The sequence below is a fragment of the Ahaetulla prasina genome, chromosome 1, assembly GCF_028640845.1.
Source record: "Ahaetulla prasina isolate Xishuangbanna chromosome 1, ASM2864084v1, whole genome shotgun sequence".
Taxonomy (NCBI): domain Eukaryota; kingdom Metazoa; phylum Chordata; class Lepidosauria; order Squamata; family Colubridae; genus Ahaetulla; species Ahaetulla prasina.
In genome coordinates, this window is record NC_080539.1 from 29,419,526 (window position 1) to 29,438,893 (window position 19,368).

Below are 19,368 nucleotides of genomic sequence, written 5' to 3' on the forward strand. Positions count from 1 at the left end.
CCTCTTTTTTATATATGCAATTCAAGGCAGCATATATACCAGTACTCCTTCCTCTTCCTCTTCCTCCAACAGCCCTGTGAGGTGAGTTGGGCTGAAAGACAATTACTGGCCCAAAGTCACCCAGCTGGTTTTTCATGCCTAAGGCAGGACTAGAACTCACCATATCCTGGTTTCTAGGCCAGCCCCTTAACCATTACACCAAACTGGTTTTCTATAATTGACTCCACCTTGGCCAAAATGTATCAGTGGCAACAGTGTTGCAAAGTAAAGCTATTTGCTTTTTTACAGTGTACTGTTTACGTTCAATATAAATATAATGCTTGCTTTACATTTTTAAAATTTGCCAGTGCCAGTTCAGGCAACTAAGGTTTCATTCAAATGATTAGGGAATTTTTGTTTGCTTGTTTAATTTAGAGGCACTCGTCAGGCTACATTAAGTTCCACGTTTTCATTTAAAAAAGTATTAGCTTCATAATATTTTTCTGGAAATATGTTAATATGTTCTTTTTTTATTTAAACATTTTGGCAGGCAGGACTCAGAATGAGCTATTCCATTACAGATTTGCTGAAATCTTTGTTCGGAAAAAAAAATGGGGCCGCAGGAAGATACCACTATCCAATGATGGCAGACAGAAATTTAAAATAAACGTCCAATTAAGCTGCAGTCATTTGTAAAACCAATTGTCACGTCTTCGCAGACATCTCGGAAGACAGGCTTATAAAGACGGATCTAATTATGAGAGCCAATCTGGGCGGTCAGGCTTCCTTGCGGCCTTTCTTGCCCTTTGTAGTTCCGAGGAAAAGACTCCACGTCCCGTCATGCAGCACGGGAGGGACCGGAGCCGGAAGCGTTGGCTATTCTGCCGTCCGCCCCGCGGATGGGCGGGAGCGCCGGAGGAGCGGCGGCTGTCGGGGCGTCGCGAAGGAAGAAGCCGCTTCACCGGTGGCAATCGAGGCCGAGTGGCCAGGACGGGGGGAAGGTATCCAGGGCTGGAGCCGCTCCCAACCCCCCGTGCTGCGGGGCAAGATGCCCCGCCGGAAGCAGCGCCACCCGCAGCCCGTCAAAGGTCAGCGCCGGGTTGCCGGGCTCACCCCGGGGACGCTGTGCCGCATCTCCGTCCGCCTCGTTTGTGTCTGGGCGGCGGGGGCTCCGGCTGTACGTCTCTCTCCCTGCCCCGAGGCTCCGGCCTGCTGGGGCTTTTGGGCGACGGACTCCCCGACCCCTGGTCTAAGCTGACCGCTGTGCTGGGCAAAGGGAGGAGTCCCGCCTCTTTGGAGTCCTTCCTCGTTCGGTGGGTTGGCTCCGGCCAGAATTAGGGCAATTAATTAACCCGCCCTCCCCTTCGAGAGGAAGGCAGGGCGACGCCGTTGGGGGTGTCTGGGCGACGCCAGCGGTTTCCGCGGAGCATTAGCAGGGAACCCCGATTCTCATACGGCCGCATTCTGCTCTGTCTATTGTAGTGGACGTTCCTGGTGCTCCGGCCGAGCCGTCAAGAGAGGAGAGTCCGGCGCCGCAAGCCAGCTTCCTCTTAAAGCAGGAGCTGTCCCTGTCCCTGGAGGACGAAGAGGACAGCAGCGCTCCGATTCTGGCCTTCGAAAAGGACTCCGAAGGTGGGTTCGGGTCCTCGCTTGGGCGAATCGGAATAAGGGGGTGGGTGTAAGATTGGGGGTTGAGGGGGGCGGGGGGGGGAGAGTTGTGCCTCTAGGAAAAAGAAAGGGCCTCTTGGATCCTCCCATTCGAGTTGCCAGGAACTGGATCTAGTCAGCGGGTCTAGTGTGCAAAGCCAGCACAAGTCTCTCCACCATCTTCTTACTTTTCAGTGCTTCTTTGGGTGTCATCTTTTCTGAGTGGGGAAAGTTGGGTGTGTTTAGCACCAGGCAGAGCATCCCCAGGAGAGGGACCTGTAGCTAACAGAAAGACTTGTAAATGATGGCAAGGATTTTAGTTAGGAGGAAAAGGGTCCTGGAGTTTAGCCTCCCCTACACATGGTAACCCCCTATTGTACCAGCAGGCGAGGGAGAGGACAAAGTGAGGATTCCCACAGCTGCCCACCTGATGTCCCCTCCTTGTGTGCTGCAGACTCCCTCGGGGGGACACCTGGACTGCCAGCTTACACTCTGAGTGACGAGGATCTCCCGTCTCTGTGCCAGGCCCAAGACGAAGATGGAGAGAATGAAGGGCCGGGCCGGGCTTGCCAGCATTGTGGCCTGCCTAGTCCTGGTTCTACTCCCTGCTGCCCCTCTGAGGTAGGGGATGAGGAAGGCTCCCCTAAGGGGCGTGTAGTCTTTTCCTGCCAACTGTGCCCCTTTGCCTCACACTACTCCAGCCACCTCAAGCGGCACATGAAGACTCACAATGGCGAGAAACCTTACCGCTGTCCGCATTGCCCGTATGCCTCAGCTCAGCTGGTTAACCTGACACGCCATTTGCGAACCCACACTGGTGAGAAGCCCTACCACTGCCCCACCTGCCCCTTCGCTTGCAGCAGCCTTGGCAACCTCAAGAGACACCAGCGGGTCCATGGCCAGGAACGTCCAGTGCGCTGTAGCTCCTGCAGCTGCCACTGTGTCCAGGGGAATTCCCTCCAGCACCACAGCGCGGGGATCCAGGGGGAATCGGAGGCAGAAATGGAGGGACCACCCATTGCAGATCAGGAGACAGGTACATGATGGAAATGGCAAGGTAGAATTCATAGCCTTGCAAAGGGAGGGAATATACATAAAACTTTCAGTGGGGGGAAGAGGGAGAAACTTTACAAATCTTGATACACCGATAGTTCTCAGCAGCTTTTGGAGTCTAACAGAGTTGAGGATCTGCAGCCTGATAGAGACTCTTTGTGTCTGTCACATTGGTATGCATTTATTAACCTAAAGCAGAGCATGGAATGCGTGTGCCAAGGAAGTGTACTGACCCTTATTCTCTAGGGGTTTGATTGCCCCTCCTCTAATTTCTATTGTAACAGCAGTATTCTACATTGGGCTTGTAGTACATCAAGAGTTAAGGATAGAGGATTATGCAAATTGGTCTGCGCTCTGTATGACAGTGAAGGAAGTAAGTTACATGTGGTGCCAGTAGTATCTGTTTAGAGCATTTCTGCTTATTGCTATTTTTCTTCCACAGAGCCACCACCATTGCTGCCTAGCTCCCCATTTCTGCAGGCAGAAGACTCTAATACGGTTCTTCCTGAGCTGCTCTTCCCGTTCACGTGCAGGGCATGTGGATTGGTGCTACAAGCTGACGAAGGCTTGGGTGAGCCAGTATGTGGGCGTTGCAGCCTAGCAGTGCTGGGGGCTGAACCAGCCTCACCAAAAGGCTTCTCCTGCCAGTTATGCCCTTTTATTACCACCTATCCTAACCATCTGGCCCGTCATATGAAGACACACAGTGGAGAGAAGCCCTTTGCCTGTGCGCTCTGTCCATATGCCTCAGCCCATCTGGACAACCTCAAGCGGCACCAGCGGGTGCACACTGGTGAAAAGCCCTACAAGTGCCCCCTATGCCCATATGCCTGTGGCAATCTTGCCAACCTCAAGCGCCATGGACGCATCCATTCGGGGGACAAGCCTTTCCGCTGTCGTCTCTGCCCGTATTCATGCAACCAGAGCATGAACCTCAAGCGCCACATGCTGCGGCATACAGGTGAAAAGCCCTTTCAGTGCCGCATCTGCCCCTACACTACTGGCCACTGGGACAATTACAAGCGTCACCAGAAGGTGCACGGGCAGGGCCTGGCAGAGGAAGGAGGGCCTGGTCCAGACAGTAGCCTGACCTAACGATGCTGAAAGACTTCTTGAGCTTCCGACTCTCATTATAGTTGCCTGCTGTCAAGCCTATGTAAAAGATTGACTGGGATGTGCAGGAGAAGGAGTTGTATGTACTTGCAGGAGCAGCAGTACCACCTTACTTTTTAAGAAAGTATTATTTCCTTTGCTGAAAAGCATCTCGGGGGCCTTGCCCTATCCAGTGCTTCTGTCCATAGGAAGAAAAAGGCATCTGCTCTGCAGACCATTCTCTGAAACTGTTGCTCTGCGGGACAGCTGAAACCTGCAGAGAGGAGCTCCTTTGTCCTCTTTTGTCTTTTTTGTGCCTCCCCTCTCTAGTCCTTTAATTGTGGTTGCTGCTTGAATCTGTGTAATTTATATGGTGTATTAATGCATTAAACTGTTTTCTTATCTGGCTTTATTTTGGCTGGCAAGAACAGCTGGAAACTAACTGGCAAACCTGATCACAGTGCAGTTGTGCTACTGCTGAACTGGCCTGTGTGAGCATGTTTACGGCAGGCATATTGTATGCCCTCTTTTCATCATCTTATTTTCAGTAGGAGAGGAAAACAGATAATATGGTTTCAGTAATGTGGCCTCCACTGTGTCCATACCGTATCATTTTTGTTTGAGTACGCGGCTCTAGCGCCAAGATGTTGGAGCAGGAAATTGGATGCAGTAGAGAGAAGGGCTCACAGGATTTATTTCCAATCATGATTTATTTAATCATTGTCACAAATATTTGTTAATGTTCAAATGTAAACAGCAGGTAGATAAACAAGATTACAAGTCTAGCGGTTATAGTTAAAAGTCTACTGTGAGCATCAGAGTTGTGTTTGCTCTTTGTGCAAATGTCCACTCTACCCTAGTTTGGCATGTATGAAGCTGAAGCTTACTAGTCAGCTCTGCAAATTGCCTCTGCAGACAGAGACTCTGGCAAAGGACACACAGCCAGCTGGGGGCTGAGGCACATCAAGATCAACCCGCAAGCAGGTCATACATTCCACAAAGATCTTTTGGGCAAAGCAGGACATTTAAAGGTCCTCATCACCAATGCCCTCAAAGGCATAGTTTCCATGGAAATCATTCGCCCCAATGTCATTTGAAGAGCTGGAATGGCTGATGGCCCGTAAGCTGACAGAGCCCAATTTGCTCTGGATAAGGGAGAGAAGAGGTGCAAATTAGCAAGAGCCATGCCATGGTAGATCATATTTTTCCATAAGGATAAGAGGAGTAATTACTCACCGAGACTTTTGTGATAGGGTCCCTACTACCATCGGGGGAATCCTAACAAAACACATAGGTATGTTAAAGGAGAAAAACCAATTGAAAGGAAAAGGAAGAAGCAGAGATGACAGGATCTACCTACCAAAAGAGGAGGTGATTTCACTGCTTGCTGACTGTCTGAACGCTGTAAGGCTCCAATGGTTCGTCTGCGGAACATCTATGAAAGAGTATCGAGATGCTTGGAGGGCCCCGTCCCAACATACTGTTTTTGTACATGACCAGGAAACAAATTTGACCTAGCCATCTCCACCAAAGGGATAAGAATCCTGAGTCTCACCTTACGTATGCTTCCTCCAGATTTCTTCACCATCAGCTCATCCACCATGGACTGCAAGCAGATGCTCAACATTATAGCCTAAGATATGAGAGAGAAATTTCTTACTTCTCTGCAGTATTATCCCAATTGATGGAGCCTTGATTTTGTAAACTTAGGGTAGGGAAAAAAAACAAACAAATTTGATACTGGAGTTATGATTGGGAAGCAAATAAGAATAAAATTGAGCTTGTTTCCATTTGTGATATTCGAAGTGCATTATTTGTAAGGAGAATAGATTAGATCAGTAAAGGAATCTGCATTGAGTGGGGTAGATCAGATACTCATGCAATTTACTAGTTTCAAAGTTCAAAATGTAAGATTTCATCCAGGACATAATCCCCTCCCCCCCCAACATGCATACACATCCTACCTGTGGACTGGTGATGGTGACCCACTGCAGTCGGTCCTTGCTCATCAGGTACTCAAAAGCTAGTTCCAATTTCACCTCTGATTTGCCAGAACTTGTGCCTGATGTCCCGTTGTGCACAGGGACCTAAAAAAAGAGCAGTCTAATGACTGTTTATTAATGAAGCAGCGGGAGGGGGAAATTGAGGCTGGAAAACTCTTGGTTTGCCTGCAAGTGTCAACGCTTCTTCTCCAGCCTCTAAGAAATTCCCAGACAGAAGGGAGACACAGAGAAAGTACTCCTCCCTCCAAGCAGAACCAGGCCATCCTCAACGCGGCAGAGACACGATCTGATCTATGTGTTAGCTCACCGAGGAAGTAACTCGCCAACAACGCATTCGTGTCACTTTGAAACTCCCTTCCTTGATCTGGTCATTGGGCAGCTTGACCTGGAAATTCAGTTCACTATTGCCTGCTCCAACAATGACATGACAGCCTTTCTCAGGGAAATCCGTAATACAAGGGTCAAATTTGAGATAGCCATAATATTTGAGGGTTTGTGCCAAGCGGATGAACTATAACAAAAGAGAACATTCACAGGGAAGCTTGTGATTTTTGGATGTATAAATTTCGTAACAGCTAGCTGCGAATGAAACAAGGCAATGTAGATTGACTCACACTGCATAGGTAAAGGAAAGATGGAAACCTACCTCTTTTTTAGAGACTTTTTCCTGTAAAGATTTAAGCTGACGGTGCTGTTCCTTATTGGCAAGGATCCAGCCCCGCTCAATATCTGCAACTGTCTGTGAGGAAACAGAAATAGAGGAAGAGAAGGAAATGCTGCTGCTTGCTTGCCCACCTCCCATCTTCCTCCCTGTCACTCAACCTTAGTCCTGACCTGGGCATATAGCAGATTTAGTCCTACCCGTTGCTCCATGACATCATCATCAAAGGCAGAGTCCCAGTAGCTGGGGTGGAGAAAGAGGAAAGAGATGGCAGAGGCAAGCCATTAATGGGTCTTCACTAAACTATTATTTGGCTGGGATTGATTATATTGACTCCTACTCTTTGCACATTTCTTACCTCTTGCGCAGCAGAATCTTGTATTCAGGGTTGCGGAGGCTGGTGACTGATACATAAGGAAGCTCGAATTCCTGCAATTTCCGTATGACTGTAAAAGATGACAGTTCAGAGCCAACCATGCAGCAGTCCTCAAACTTATCCCTAGACACACAGACAGAAACACATGCCTGCCCCGCCTTTCCTGGCAGGCAGACTGGTTTTTCTCTGCCATTATAGCAAGTGCAGCAAGAGGTTAACTCACAGGAAAATGCTCCGTCCTTGGCTTCGCGCACAAGGAAGAGATGGAAGTAGCCAATCAAATCCTCCGGCAAGTCCAACTTCAAGGCCACAGCCTACAAACAATAGAAAGATAAGCCAGATGCTGAAGTCTTTCTTCTTAACAGCAAGTTAGGGAAAGTCTACATTAAATATTGCTACTACAGGGAGGCTTCTTGGTACAGGCCATTAGTTTGTGGAATAAAGTAATCTGTCACACTGAGTCTTACTGTAAGAAAAGGAGAGAAAGTACTATGGGCATATAATCTCCTCCATTTCTTTCTTAACATGAGCCATTTTTATTTCTCGGAAAGCCTTACCTCCAGAACATCTTCTGTTTGGTCTGAGGTAAGAATTGTGACTTTCACTTTCTGCCCATTGGATAAAAGCACATCTAGCTGTACCTCTTCAGTTGGGATCTGCTGGGTTTCCTGGAAATACACAGGACTCCAATCATTTTCTCCACCTGGCATATACTTTGCACTCTGCATTTACCCACCTCCTTACCTGCTGGGCTTTTCTCAGAAAACTATTGAAGATCTCACTACCTCCCAGCAAGGGGTCCTGCCGTACTATGGATTAATAACAGAAATAATATCAGTTTTTTTTAATACTTATAATTTTAATGTTTTATTGTAAATAGGTTTCATCCTTTGGTTGTGAGCACTCAAGAGTTTGGTACAGGATGGGTGGCTATATAAATATTTTAAATAAATAAACTGAAGGGACCATCAGCTTTTTTGCTTTCAGCCAAAGCTCACTCCCTGAGCATAGAAAACACCTGCTTGCAAATGCATGCATACTATTTTTCCTTGATTTGCCCAACAAAACTTACCTGCTTGCATATATTTTTCTAGTTGTTCCCGCCGTTGCTCCACTTCCACTGGGGTGAGGGTGAAAATCTTTTTGGGAGGAAAGGCTGGTACCACATTAGCTCCATATTCCTTCCTTAGCTGCAGAAAGAAAAGCAGAGTTCATTTTCAGGCAGCAAAATCCCATTTGGCTACTACCAGAATTTTGGTAATGAGCTATAGATACATCCATTTTTTCTTCCTAGTGTTTTTCTGCAAGTATAGTTTTTTCTTTTTTCAAATCAACATGTCGCTGTACCATTAGCTATGACAGGAATTGACCGACCGGACTATCACCCAAACTTTTGTGCCTAAAATGGGACTACAACTAACAATCTCCTGGTTTCTAGCCTGGTCTTTAACCACTTGACCAAACTACCTTTCTTAGTTACATACATTAATTAAATTAATAAAACATTAGTAGAAATGCTTTTCATGAAATACTGCTAACTTTCCACCAAGGAGCAATTCTGGCAATTTCTTACATACATGCCTCCAAGCCTCACCTGTTCATGCAAACCAAGCAGCTGGCTATATCGCACCTGGCAGTGCAGAACACCATTAACATGAATGCTGTAGGCCTGTTGGGGATGGAAGGAAAAGACATCATTAGGGAATCTGTTTATGAGAAAGCCCTTAAGCTATCCCATTCCCAGAGATACAATGGGGAAACAGACTATCTGGTATGAATTGCATAGTACTAATTCCATAGCTGCATGAAGATTCAAAGAAGGGACAGGTCTTCTAAACCAGGGGTCTCCAACCTTGGCAACTTTAAGCCTGGCGGACTTCAACTCCCAGAATTCCCCAGCCAGAATTCTGAGAGTTCAAGTCCGCCAGGCTTAAAGTTGCCAAGGTTGGAGACCCCTGTTCTAAACTAAGATTTCACTAATCCCTTTCTGGTTCTTAAGAATCAATTATAAGGCATTAACACTACTCCTTATTTCTACAAAGGGAGGTGATTGGCTAAAATAAGAAAATGTTGTAGGTGTTGAAACAAAAACAGTCTCTTAGGTTATCCACCATCCAATGCAAAAAATCTGCATGAAGCAGAAGTTATAAACCTTAGCGAAGGAGCATCTAGGCCTGAAATAGATATGCCTTTAAATAACATTTAAACTAAATTTTGTAACCACGATTTGATAACATGGTACTTATAAGTGTACTATAAACTGCAAGCCTCAAGTTAAAGAAATGGGTATCGATAAGATGTATGAGCCCATTTATTGACCTCTATAGCTTTGCACTTTATTCAGAGTAGCTTTTCTGTATTGAACAGAAAAAAAAGATGAATTGCACCTACAATGAAGGGATATTTGGGGTTTGGTCCTGGACTTAGTACCCAGGAGTAGTTAAAGAATCCATAATTCCTGGTTATGCAAGGAATCTTTCCCACACCAAAAGTCTGTCAAGAGAAAGTATCTCTTCTTAAAAACAGTATTTATAATTCTTTCTCTGAAACACCCAAAGCCTTTCAAACACAAACAAAAGATGCAATGGTTTTGAAAAATCCAAAGCCTTTTTAACCAGAAAAAAAAACCCCTTCAAGGAGAGACTCTCTAACTGAAAGAAGTGCTCTTCAGGGCCAAATGCCTCTACTGTACTTCCCCCTCATTTTCCTCCTTTTATGGCCTTTAGTTCCTCCTTGGGAGTCCCAAGTCATATATATATTTGATTTGAATTTTGAGTTAGAAAGAGAGATCTAGATCATGGGTGCCTCGCAGCTGGCTGCTACAACTTCCCTGGGACCACTGGTGAAATCCATTTTTTTTACTACCGGTTCTGTGGGCGTGGCTTGGTGGCCCTGGGGTGGCTTGGTGGGCGTGGCAGGGGAAGGATATTGCAAAATCTCCATTCCCACCCCAATCCAGGGAGAAGGATATTGCAAAATCTCCATTCCCACCCCACTCCAGGGGAAGAATACTGCAAAAACCTCCATTCCCACCCCACTCCAGGGGGAAGGATATTGCAAAATCTCCATTCCCACCCCACTCTGGGGCCAGCCAGAGGTGGTATTTGCCGGTTCTCCAAACTGCTCAAAATTTCCGCTACCGGTTCTCCAGAACCTGTCAGAACCTGCTGGATTTCACCCCTCTCGGGGCCCATCCTGGCGCCTGCTCTATCTGGCTTCAAGACTCAGCGCGGAGGGAGAGCTAGACTGAGCAGAGTTTTTGCGGAGGAGAAGCGAAACCACCCATTCCAACCGGCCGCTCTTCCCACCCCCTCCGGGTTCTCCTGAAGAGCCCGAAGGGGCCTGCAGTTGCTGCAGAGAAGCAGCCGAAAGGCACCAGAGCGAGTCGGCCAGGGTGCAAATCGCACTTCGATGCCCTTTCCAGATGTTAATCCCAAGGGGGGGGGGAGGAGGGAGCCCGGGGAACTCTGCGCCCCGCCTCCAGGGGCTTGACACTCGCCACGTAGGCCGCAGCGCTGCCGCCATCCCCGGCGCGGGTCTCGGTTTCGGGGATGGAGAAGTGCATGGCCGCTTCCACCTCCGTCTGCAGCTGCTGTCGTCGCCGCCGCCGCCGCCGCTACCTTCGACTCGGGCCGGAACTGGACTCCGACGTAGCCGCCATCTTGCGGGCGGAGAGAGGGAGGGAGGCACCACTGTGGGCGGAACGGAAGGAGGACCGGAGAAAACTCGTCTCCCCCCGCTTTATTTATTTATTTATTTTGGCCACCGGTCATCCCCCGGCCCTCTCTGTGGATGGTCTGACCCAGGAAAGACCAAGTGCTGGCCAGAGAGGGAATATTGAAAGCGAAAATGTCTCAAGTCTTGCCCGGTTTCACTTTTACCTCGACCGTTCGGAATCCCCATCCCCCAATTTGGAATAAAGGAGCTGAACCGCCCCCCTCACGCCCTCCCCCCAAAGGCAGCTCATGGCGCGTAGAAGCCAGGGGTCTCCAACCTTGGCAACTTTAAGCCTGGTGGACTTCATCTCCCAGAACGCCCCAGCCAGCAAAGCTTTGCTGGGGCATTCTGGGAGTTGAAGTCCACCAGGCTTAAAAATTGCCAAGGTTGGAGACCTCTGAGTTAAGCTGTACAAGCACAACCAGAGGGCAATATTGGTCGCTAAGAAGTCTCGGAGCCTACTTTACCCCGCGGCCGGACTGGGTATCTGGGGTGGCCAGCTGCCCTTTTCTCTCCTCGCCTGGTTGCACTACGCTGTCCGTCCAGCGAGGCGGGTTAGCAGCAGAAAGAACGAAACCTCTATTAGGGACCGACGGACGGACTGAGCAGGGCTACCGGCCTGCAAGAACCCGGCGAAATAAACGGTCGTCCGGATTTTTGCAGCCCGCATCTGGTTTCCCTATTATTATTATTTTTTGATCGCCTATATGTGGTAATCAGGGTAGCCACTATTGTCACCCGCGAGCTGTTTTGCGAGTTGCAATAAGCAAGCTTGCAGGGGCCGACAGGTCTCTATGTCTCATCTCCATTAAGCTCGCGCCTGAGAGCTCGGGTGATCAGTACGAGTAAGATTGCACCAGACACGGAAGCTGTGCTAACGGCGTCGGGCTCCTTCAGCAAATCGGAGAAATACGGCAGCTGCCTTTCTATATAATACGGGGTAGGGAGCCACAAAATGAGAGTTCGCTTGGCACTGCATAAAATACCCGAACGCAGCCGTTGCGATGTATTAGCCCGAGCGTTTGCTTGGTGTGCGGAGCGAGGCAAAGACACGCCTGCCCATCAGCAATTCTCCGCATCGCAGCAGCAGAGTTGCCTGCGCAAACCCTTCGGTTCGCAAATACCCCACGGAGCGAGCTGCCACCGGCGCCGCGCTCCCGAGTTGATGTTTCCCCCACCCCCGACTACAGCCCGCTGGACAAAGGAAGGGATGGCTCTTCGGCCCTCTGCCCGATCGACTTATCCCCGTCCTCCGTGGGACCACACTAAGCCGGGGTCTCCAACTTTGGCAACTTTAAGACTTGTGGACTTCAACTCCCAGAGTTCCTCAGCCAGCTTTTCTGGCTGAGGAACTCTGGGAGTTGAAGTCCACAAGTCTTAAATTGCCAAGATTGGAGACCCCCTGCACTAAGCCACCTGGGTGCCCGGGACAGCGGAGGGAAGGCGATATATTCCCTGCCGATCCCGCACTGAGCAGCAGGAGGCGCTGTTGCTACCGGCTGAGGTCAGGGCGGAGCCAGCAGAGTGGCTATGGCGGAGCCGGGGAGCCGCGAGGCCCCGGATCGCAGCCAGGTACTTGGGCTGGGGAAAAGGGGGTGCGTTGTAGGATCGGAGGAGCACCTGGCTGATGGGGAAGACAGCTGCTCTCTCTTTCCCCCTAGACCTCTTGCTCCCTCCTTATCTTCCCGTGCAGGCGCTCAGCCCGGAGGACAAGTTGCAGCTCCGGAAAGAGAAGAAACAGCAGAAGAAAAAGCGCCGCGAAGCCGAGAAGGAGCCCAAGCCGCCCCCCGATGGGCTCGCTCACCCCGGTCCCACGCCTGCTGGGCAGCTGCCTTCGCCAGGTGCCAGAAGGGCGAAGGGGGCTTGGGAGGTCTCCCCTTCCCTTCCCCGGCAGTCTGAGCTGCAGAGGGTCGCCGGAGCGGAATGGACGGCCGGGATAAAAGCAGCGCTGGCCTCCGCTTACCTCGTCATCATCGTTTTCTTCTTCTTTGGATTTAGGGCCGGAACTTATCACGCCGGGTCCTCCTGACAAAGCCTGTGGTGGCGAACGGGCGGCCCAGGGTAAAAGTAAGGCTGAGCTGCGAGCTGAGCGCCGGGCCAAGCAGGAGGCCGACCGGGTGTTGAAGCAAACTCGGAAGGCTGATCCGAGTCAAACAGCCGTGCCTGCCAAGCCTCGGGTAGGACCCACCGAAGCCCAGCCAGGTAAGGCTCTGTCGTGAAGGAAATATTGCTGGTGACCCAGCTAGGAAGCTTCATCTTCTGAGCTTTGGCCCCTTCTCTCCCCAGCGGTCAAGAGGCTCTCAGAACATGTGCAGGTGGATGATCCAGCTGCCCAAAAAAAGCTAGCCAAAAAGTTGGAGCGTCAGCAGGTAGGACTCCAGTCCCCATGAGGAATACTGGCTGGTGGAGGTAAATAAGCTTATACAAGTAGGTCTCGACTTATGGCAATGACCAGTCAAAGGTACTTACTGCCAGTTTTTGAAGTTACAATGGCCACATCCTGCTGAAGTCATGTGGTCACATTTTGGGAGCTTGGCAACCAGCTTTTACAACCATTTGCAGCATCATAGCCACAGGACTCCAATTTGCAATATTTTTGCTGGTTTCTGATATTTATTTCTAATTTCCTTCAAATTTCCATGCTTAGACTGGCTTATTCCCCATGTCTGCAGGTCCCTATGAGGCCAGATTATGGTGCCAAAGTTAGTCTCTTCTCCCACTTGCATCAATATAGTCGCAAAGAGTTGCTGACACAACAGATGAGGTGAGTGCCTGTGAACCAAGAGAAAAGCACTGATCCCAAAGGGGCTTTATCGTGGCACTTTGAAATGTTCATAAATGATGTTGGGAGGACATTTTCTAGGCCATTTTCTAGAGAAAAGGAAGAATAGAGGTCACAAAACCAAGAGCCATGTTCTGTGCTCAGTGAAATTGGCCTGGTTAGATTGGAGCTCTGTTCCTGCTGCCCTGCCTTGGGAAGTTTCCATGCTTAGATTCCATCCTAGTACAAAGTTTTAAGGCAAAGTGCTTTGGTTAAAGTTTATCTTCCCCTTTTCTTCCTCTGAAAGTGTTCTTCAGCTATTTCCAGATCTATACTCATCATTCTTTATAGTTTTATTCATATCCCCTCTCCTTTATGGTATTTCAAAAAGATGGGAGAAAAAGAGTAATATTTTTTTTCTTGAAAGTAACTTGTAGTTGGGCTTTGATATGATGGACAATGTGCAAGAAGTGTCAGTTTTATAGTGGAGTGCTGAGATGATATGTGATAACCCAGAATCTTTTCACCTGCAGCATCCCAGTCTCCACCATCCACCCTGCAGTGGTGCGTCTTGGCCTCCAGTACTCTCAGGGCATCATCAATGGCTCCAATGCTCGGTGTATTGCACTCCTAAAAGTTTTCAAACAGGTACTGCTGAAGAAGGGAGTTGTTTGCTGAAGTGCTGTTTAGACCTGTCTGGATCTCTTCCCATTGGAAGAACTGGTACTAAAAACAGCAAATAGTTATGATAAACATGTATGAAGCATCTTTCCCTTCCTTAGTTTTACCTAATGTGGTGGACTGTAAGATAGTCTCTCTTGAGTCAAGAGCCATTCCTCTTGATTGTATGGTCACATGATGGCATTGACATGCCTATGTTGTCTTCCTGACAACAGTGTCAAAGTAGTGTGTCAGCCACCTTCTGTGATTTTTTTTTTACATTTATTTCATTTCCACTGCTACCCATCTCAGCAAATGACTGGGTGGCTCACAATTCAAAACATACATTACAATTTGCTCGCTGCTCATGCAAGTGAAGATGCGCACGCTCCCCTGCCACAGCCACAGTAGCCCAGTTCCAATCAGCTCAAGGCCTGGTAGAGGGCTACGGCCCAGGGTTTGGGGACCCCTGGACTAAAATTCCTGAGTAGTACATACATTCTCAGTAAATAACATTCTCAGAAGAAAATGAATATACCAGCCATTCTGCAGTTGGAATACTCATAGGCTTAGCTAGTTTAAAATAATTTAATAAATTCTTGAAGAGGAAGAGATCAATGGCTATATGCAGCTTCTCAGGTCTAAGTGAACATGTTTTGCTAGGGAGCACAAATAATACTGTAAAGCAGGGGTCTCCAACCTTGTCATCTTTAAGCCTGGAGGACTTCAACTCCCAGAATTCTGGGAGTTGAAGTCCTCCAGGCTTAAAGATGACAAGGTTGGCGACGCCTGCTGTAAAGGATAGCAGTTGTCTTCATTGTTTTCAGATGAGCTCCCACAGTAGCCTCTGATTGGCTAACATGGGAAACAAGTTGTCAGACTTAGGACTGCTGTTCATGTTGGCTCAGCAAGTTTGCAGCTTCTCTTTTATCCTGTCCTTCAGGTAATTAGAGACTATACCACTCCAGCCAACGAGGAACTTTCACGGGACCTTGTAAACAAGCTGAAACCGTACATCAGGTGATTAGGAACAAGGGATTTCACCCTTTGGACATCTGGAGGTGGAAAAGTGCTTTGATGCTGAGCTGAGTTTGCCTTTCTTCTGCAGCTTCCTGACCCAGTGCAGGCCCCTCTCGGCCAGCATGGGCAATGCCATCAAATTCCTTAAGAAGGAGATCTCCTCACTGCCAGGGACCATACGAGAAGAGAAAGTGAGTTCAAACTTACAAACTCGGATGCTGGTTGAAATTCCTGAATGTAGCATGCAATCCACGGTGTGCAAGGGTGATGGTTTTTTTCTTCCACTTCGCTCTCTTTCCTGGGAATGTCATTATAAGTTCAGGTTGGCATAGATCACTAGCCCTTCATCTTGCCTATGTTTTGGTCTTTTCGGTTATTGCCCCAAAATTTATTGTTCAGGCTTATCTCTTTCATTTTTCAAAGAGATGTTGCCATGCTCAATAGCACAGGGTGGGAAACCAGAGCTTTTTTCTTGTTCTCCAAGGGATAAAGAGGAGATCCAGCTTAGATATTGTGGGAGAGATTCATTTATCTACTGACAATTTCAAAATAATAAAAGAACAAAAAAGAACATGCTCATATCAGTTATAGGAAGTTCATTCATTATATCAACTACGAATTCAGCTGAGCATGCAGGCAGGGGACTGACCACATATGACTAACTGTCTCTTGGGAATAGGCCAAGGAGCAACTTCAGGAGACAATTGACAAATACGAGCGGGAGAAGATTTTTCTGGCAGCTGAAGCCATTTCCAAATTTGCCTTTGAGAAGATCAATGATGGTGACGTCATCCTTGTCTATGGATGGTATGGAGTTGTGCTTGGGGTGGGGGAAGAAAAACAAAATTGTTCTTATCTGAATGATACTTTTCAGAATCTAAGCCACTGTCCTGGATGTCAAATAATGGTGGGAATGAAGAGAGGAAGGGGTCTGGCAGGTTCGCAAGATAAAGCAATAGTACTGTTGTGCAAAAAATGGATGATAGCAGCCAAGACGGCCATGCCAGAAGATGATAGATTGCGTCCTGGGAAGTTTGTGTGGAATTCACAACCTTACCTAGATCTTGTGCTGTGCTCAGAGCAATCAGGGAAGAAAACTTTTATCTGTAAAGCATAAAATGACTTTGGTGGAGATATGCAGGAATTGTTACCTGGGCAAAAGAAGCTAAAGCATTTTTTAAGTCCAAAATGAGATAACATTCAGAAGTAATTCAGGTAGACATCTGCCTAACTCACAGAACTATAAAAGGTGGGGGGCGCAGTATAGCACGATCAAATTTGGAAAATTATGTTATTATAGCTAGTCTGAACAAAAATAGTTTCAACTTTCCTGATTTGATCTACTAGAGGAACTAATACCACCTTATATTTGAGTTAAAATAAGGGAAGACAAGACAGAGATTTCCAAGTCTGAGAGCAAAGGCATCCTGGGTTTCTGAAAGTTGGCCAAGTGAAATGTTATCTGGGTTAAGTTCCTCATCTGTTTATCTCTGCTCATGTTTGCTTGGTAGCTCATCCTTGGTGAGCCGCATACTCTGTGAGGCTCATACCAATCGTGCCTTCAGAGTGGTGGTAGTGGACAGTCAGCCACGGTTAGAAGGCCGAGAGACACTGTGCCGCCTGGTGAAACAGGGAATCCGCTGCAGCTACGTGCTGATCAATGCCATCTCCTACGTGTTACCTGAGGTAAGACCTTTGAAATGTGATATGGATAGAGGAGTGTTGGTAGAAGAACTGAAAGGGGAATTCTGTGGGAGTGCAGGCAGAATCTGGAGTCTGAAAAGAGACCAGCAGATTCTGATTATTATTTATTAATTTTATATGCTGCCCCACTCATCATCCTCTTCTCCGGTTTCCATGTTACCAACATGTGTCTTAACTAAGCTGGGGATTCCCTGGGAGTTCTTAATCATTGAGGATAGTGACACATTTTCTGTGTCGGATGAGAACAGCACATCTTTTTTCTTCTGTCCTGGCCATTTTTTACAGAGAGCATTTTAACAAACTGAATCAATGTTTGGTTTGGTGGCTGCAGTGCCTCAGAGAGAAAGTCCATTCAGAGAGTGGTAAGGACAGCCAAGAAGATTATAGAATGCTCACTTCCTGTTATTCAGGACACTGCTATATGCTTAGACCTCATTGTTAGAGACCCCATACACCCACTTCATGGACTGTTTCTGTTGCTTCCCCCTGGACTACCAGATTCTGTAACAGCTTTGTTCTCTATGCCATCTGTCTGGTAAACTCCCAAGATTCTTTTTTCTCACCATGCACATGTATATATTCTAACTATACTGTGTTGTTTCTCCGTGTCATATAATATATGTGGGTATATCCATAATTTTGTATTTATTTATTTTGTCATATTTATGTAGTGTATATTGGAGGTGGAGACCCTTTGAGCGCTGTATGCAATGAAATTTCGTTTTAATGTATGCCGATTAGTGTACATTCAAAGTGACAAAATTATTCTAAGTTCTAAGCTCAGTTCTAAGAATTATGAGGATCTCTTTAGTAAATAAAGGCTACAGGTGGTTATAAAATAAGTGAATGGCTCTCTCTCTCTTGGCAGGTTTCCAAAGTGCTGTTAGGAGCTCATGCACTATTAGCCAATGGGTCAGTGATGTCACGTATGGGCACCTCACAAATTGCACTGCTTTCCAAGGCCTATAATGTGTCTGTACTAGTCTGCTGTGAGACCTATAAGTTCTGCGATCGGGTTCAGACCGACTCCTTTGTCTCCAATGAACTTGGTATGTCTGGTATCAAGCCTCAGGTATCTTTTTGGATGACAGACTTTATTGCACAATGTTACAAATGCCAAAAATAAAGATTTGCCATTTTTAATTTTAAAATGTTGAGTTATCTGGAGAAGGCAGATTTGATTATTTTGTGGAATGTTAGCCATTTTTCATATAGATTCCTGGAGATAGTTGGTAGTCTTTTGTTGATCTCAACATGTGGACTAATACAAGTAAGAGAGCCAAAAAACATCCCTTGAATGGGAAAAGCTTGCCTAGAAAAGCCAGGCTACCATTTTCCATTTTGTTTCATGTCACTTTTCATTTTTTAAGACCACTGAGAATTGAAGCATATGCTTATCTCAGATCAACTTTATGAGCTAGTTTTGCTTAGGGGAGTGAATAGCCCATGATTAGTAACTGACCTTTGAAATATGTAGAGGAAACATGACAGATATTGGAATGCTGAAATTGCACCCACTGCTTCTCAATGCAAGAAGTTACAAAAGCACAAACATGTAAAGAAAGTAAGCATCAAGAATGTGCAGAAGGAAAGTACAGGAAACAATAGCTTCTTCAGGACTTGTCCAGCATAAGGGAGAAATCTTGGCCCATGCTGCTTTGAGAAAGAATCAATTCTTTTCTAACTAGTCCCTATTCCTATATTTGCAGATGATCCAGATGACCTGATTGGGTCAAAAGGAAAGAGCCGTCCATTATCCAACTGGCAGGAAAGCAAATCGTTGCGCCTTCTCAATTTAGTCTATGATGTGACCCCTCTAGAATTGGTGGATCTGGTCATTACAGAGTTGGGGATGATCCCTTGCACTTCTGTTCCTGTTGTTCTGCGTGTCAAGAATGTAGAGCAGTAATGTTGGAAGAGTGAATAAATCTGCGTCTCTTTGTCCCATGCCTCTGTTTATATATGACATTGTGTGAACTTATGAGTGAAACAGGACTCCCAACTCCGGGAGAATCAACTGAATTCTTGTCCAGGACTTAAGTAATTTATGTTAATCTGTTTATTTATTTGGGGCATCTTTGTTATCAATCTGTTGCTGCTAGAAATTGAGTCCTATTATAGAATTTATCAATGCCTTTCTGTTTATTCCAACACTCAGTTTAGAGCTAGAGGTCCAATCTAGAATTTATTCTAGTAGTAATGATTAGATACATTATCTCTCTTTATCCTTGAGTATGTTATATGTTCAAGTAGACCTGAGAACCAGAATCTTTTTTTTCTAAGCAACTAGGGCATTGTCAAATATCTCATTTTCTATACATTTCTTGCAAATGTATAGATCTGTCCAAAATCCCCTTACACTAATTTGTGTTTTCTTACATGAGGCAGTTTTGAAATAGCTGAGTTGATGTCAGTGGGTTCCTACACGGTACTAAGCCAAAATATTATTTGTTTGGTTTCAGCTTAAAACAATATGTGAATGTAACTAGTAAAAATTGTTAAGCATGATTTTATACTTTTAACATCTATGACAAACCAACTTAATTAGCAAACTAAGTTTAAAACCAATTATGGCTTAATGCAATGTGCAAACCAAACCAATGTGAGGACAATTGGAAATTGATCTCATAGCAACAGTAACCTGCCTGCATAATATACCTGATTCTCCCCCTCTTATGTAACTACTAGTCCCTAT

At 46.6% G+C, this 19,368-nt stretch overlaps 3 protein-coding genes across 7 annotated transcripts; 2 read left to right on the plus strand and 1 right to left on the minus strand.

Annotated features, from left to right (window-relative positions):
• Window positions 1-600: 600 nt before the first annotated feature.
• ZNF513 (zinc finger protein 513) lies at window positions 601-4,183 on the plus strand. 2 transcript variants are annotated; one of them, XM_058164638.1, is made up of 4 exons: window positions 601-1,067; window positions 1,462-1,611; window positions 2,081-2,662; window positions 3,122-4,183. In XM_058164638.1, exons 1-4 carry the CDS (start codon window positions 737-739, stop codon window positions 3,772-3,774), a joined length of 1,716 nt encoding a protein of 571 aa, XP_058020621.1. In that variant the 5' UTR covers window positions 601-736; the 3' UTR covers window positions 3,775-4,183. The 2 variants fall into 2 exon arrangements, with proteins under 2 accessions (XP_058020621.1, XP_058020622.1); XM_058164639.1 differs by having other exon boundaries at window positions 786-1,067; window positions 2,013-2,662.
• A 279-nt stretch (window positions 4,184-4,462) lies between these two features.
• SNX17 (sorting nexin 17) lies at window positions 4,463-10,497 on the minus strand. 3 transcript variants are annotated; one of them, XM_058164642.1, is made up of 15 exons: window positions 10,311-10,497; window positions 8,406-8,480; window positions 7,884-8,001; window positions 7,556-7,620; window positions 7,369-7,479; window positions 7,035-7,125; window positions 6,794-6,881; window positions 6,636-6,678; window positions 6,421-6,513; window positions 6,082-6,285; window positions 5,736-5,858; window positions 5,327-5,404; window positions 5,132-5,206; window positions 5,008-5,049; window positions 4,463-4,916 (listed from the first exon to the last, which is right to left on the minus strand). In XM_058164642.1, the coding sequence occupies exons 1-15, from the start codon at window positions 10,374-10,376 to the stop codon at window positions 4,797-4,799; spliced, it is 1,392 nt and encodes a 463-aa protein (XP_058020625.1). In that variant the 5' UTR covers window positions 10,377-10,497; the 3' UTR covers window positions 4,463-4,796. The 3 variants fall into 3 exon arrangements, with proteins under 3 accessions (XP_058020625.1, XP_058020624.1, XP_058020626.1); XM_058164641.1 differs by having other exon boundaries at window positions 6,609-6,678; XM_058164643.1 differs by having other exon boundaries at window positions 6,609-6,678; window positions 10,389-10,494.
• Window positions 10,498-12,004: 1,507 nt separating this feature from the next.
• Window positions 12,005-18,615, plus strand: EIF2B4 (eukaryotic translation initiation factor 2B subunit delta). Of its 2 annotated transcripts, none has more exons than XM_058164645.1 (12): window positions 12,005-12,100; window positions 12,222-12,369; window positions 12,527-12,730; window positions 12,815-12,897; window positions 13,201-13,292; window positions 13,823-13,937; window positions 14,893-14,969; window positions 15,058-15,160; window positions 15,649-15,776; window positions 16,481-16,655; window positions 17,542-17,745; window positions 18,383-18,615. In XM_058164645.1, exons 1-12 carry the CDS (start codon window positions 12,059-12,061, stop codon window positions 18,398-18,400), a joined length of 1,389 nt encoding a protein of 462 aa, XP_058020628.1. In that variant the 5' UTR covers window positions 12,005-12,058; the 3' UTR covers window positions 18,401-18,615. The 2 variants fall into 2 exon arrangements, with proteins under 2 accessions (XP_058020628.1, XP_058020627.1); XM_058164644.1 differs by having other exon boundaries at window positions 17,542-17,722.
• The last annotated feature ends 753 nt before the right edge of the window (window positions 18,616-19,368 follow it).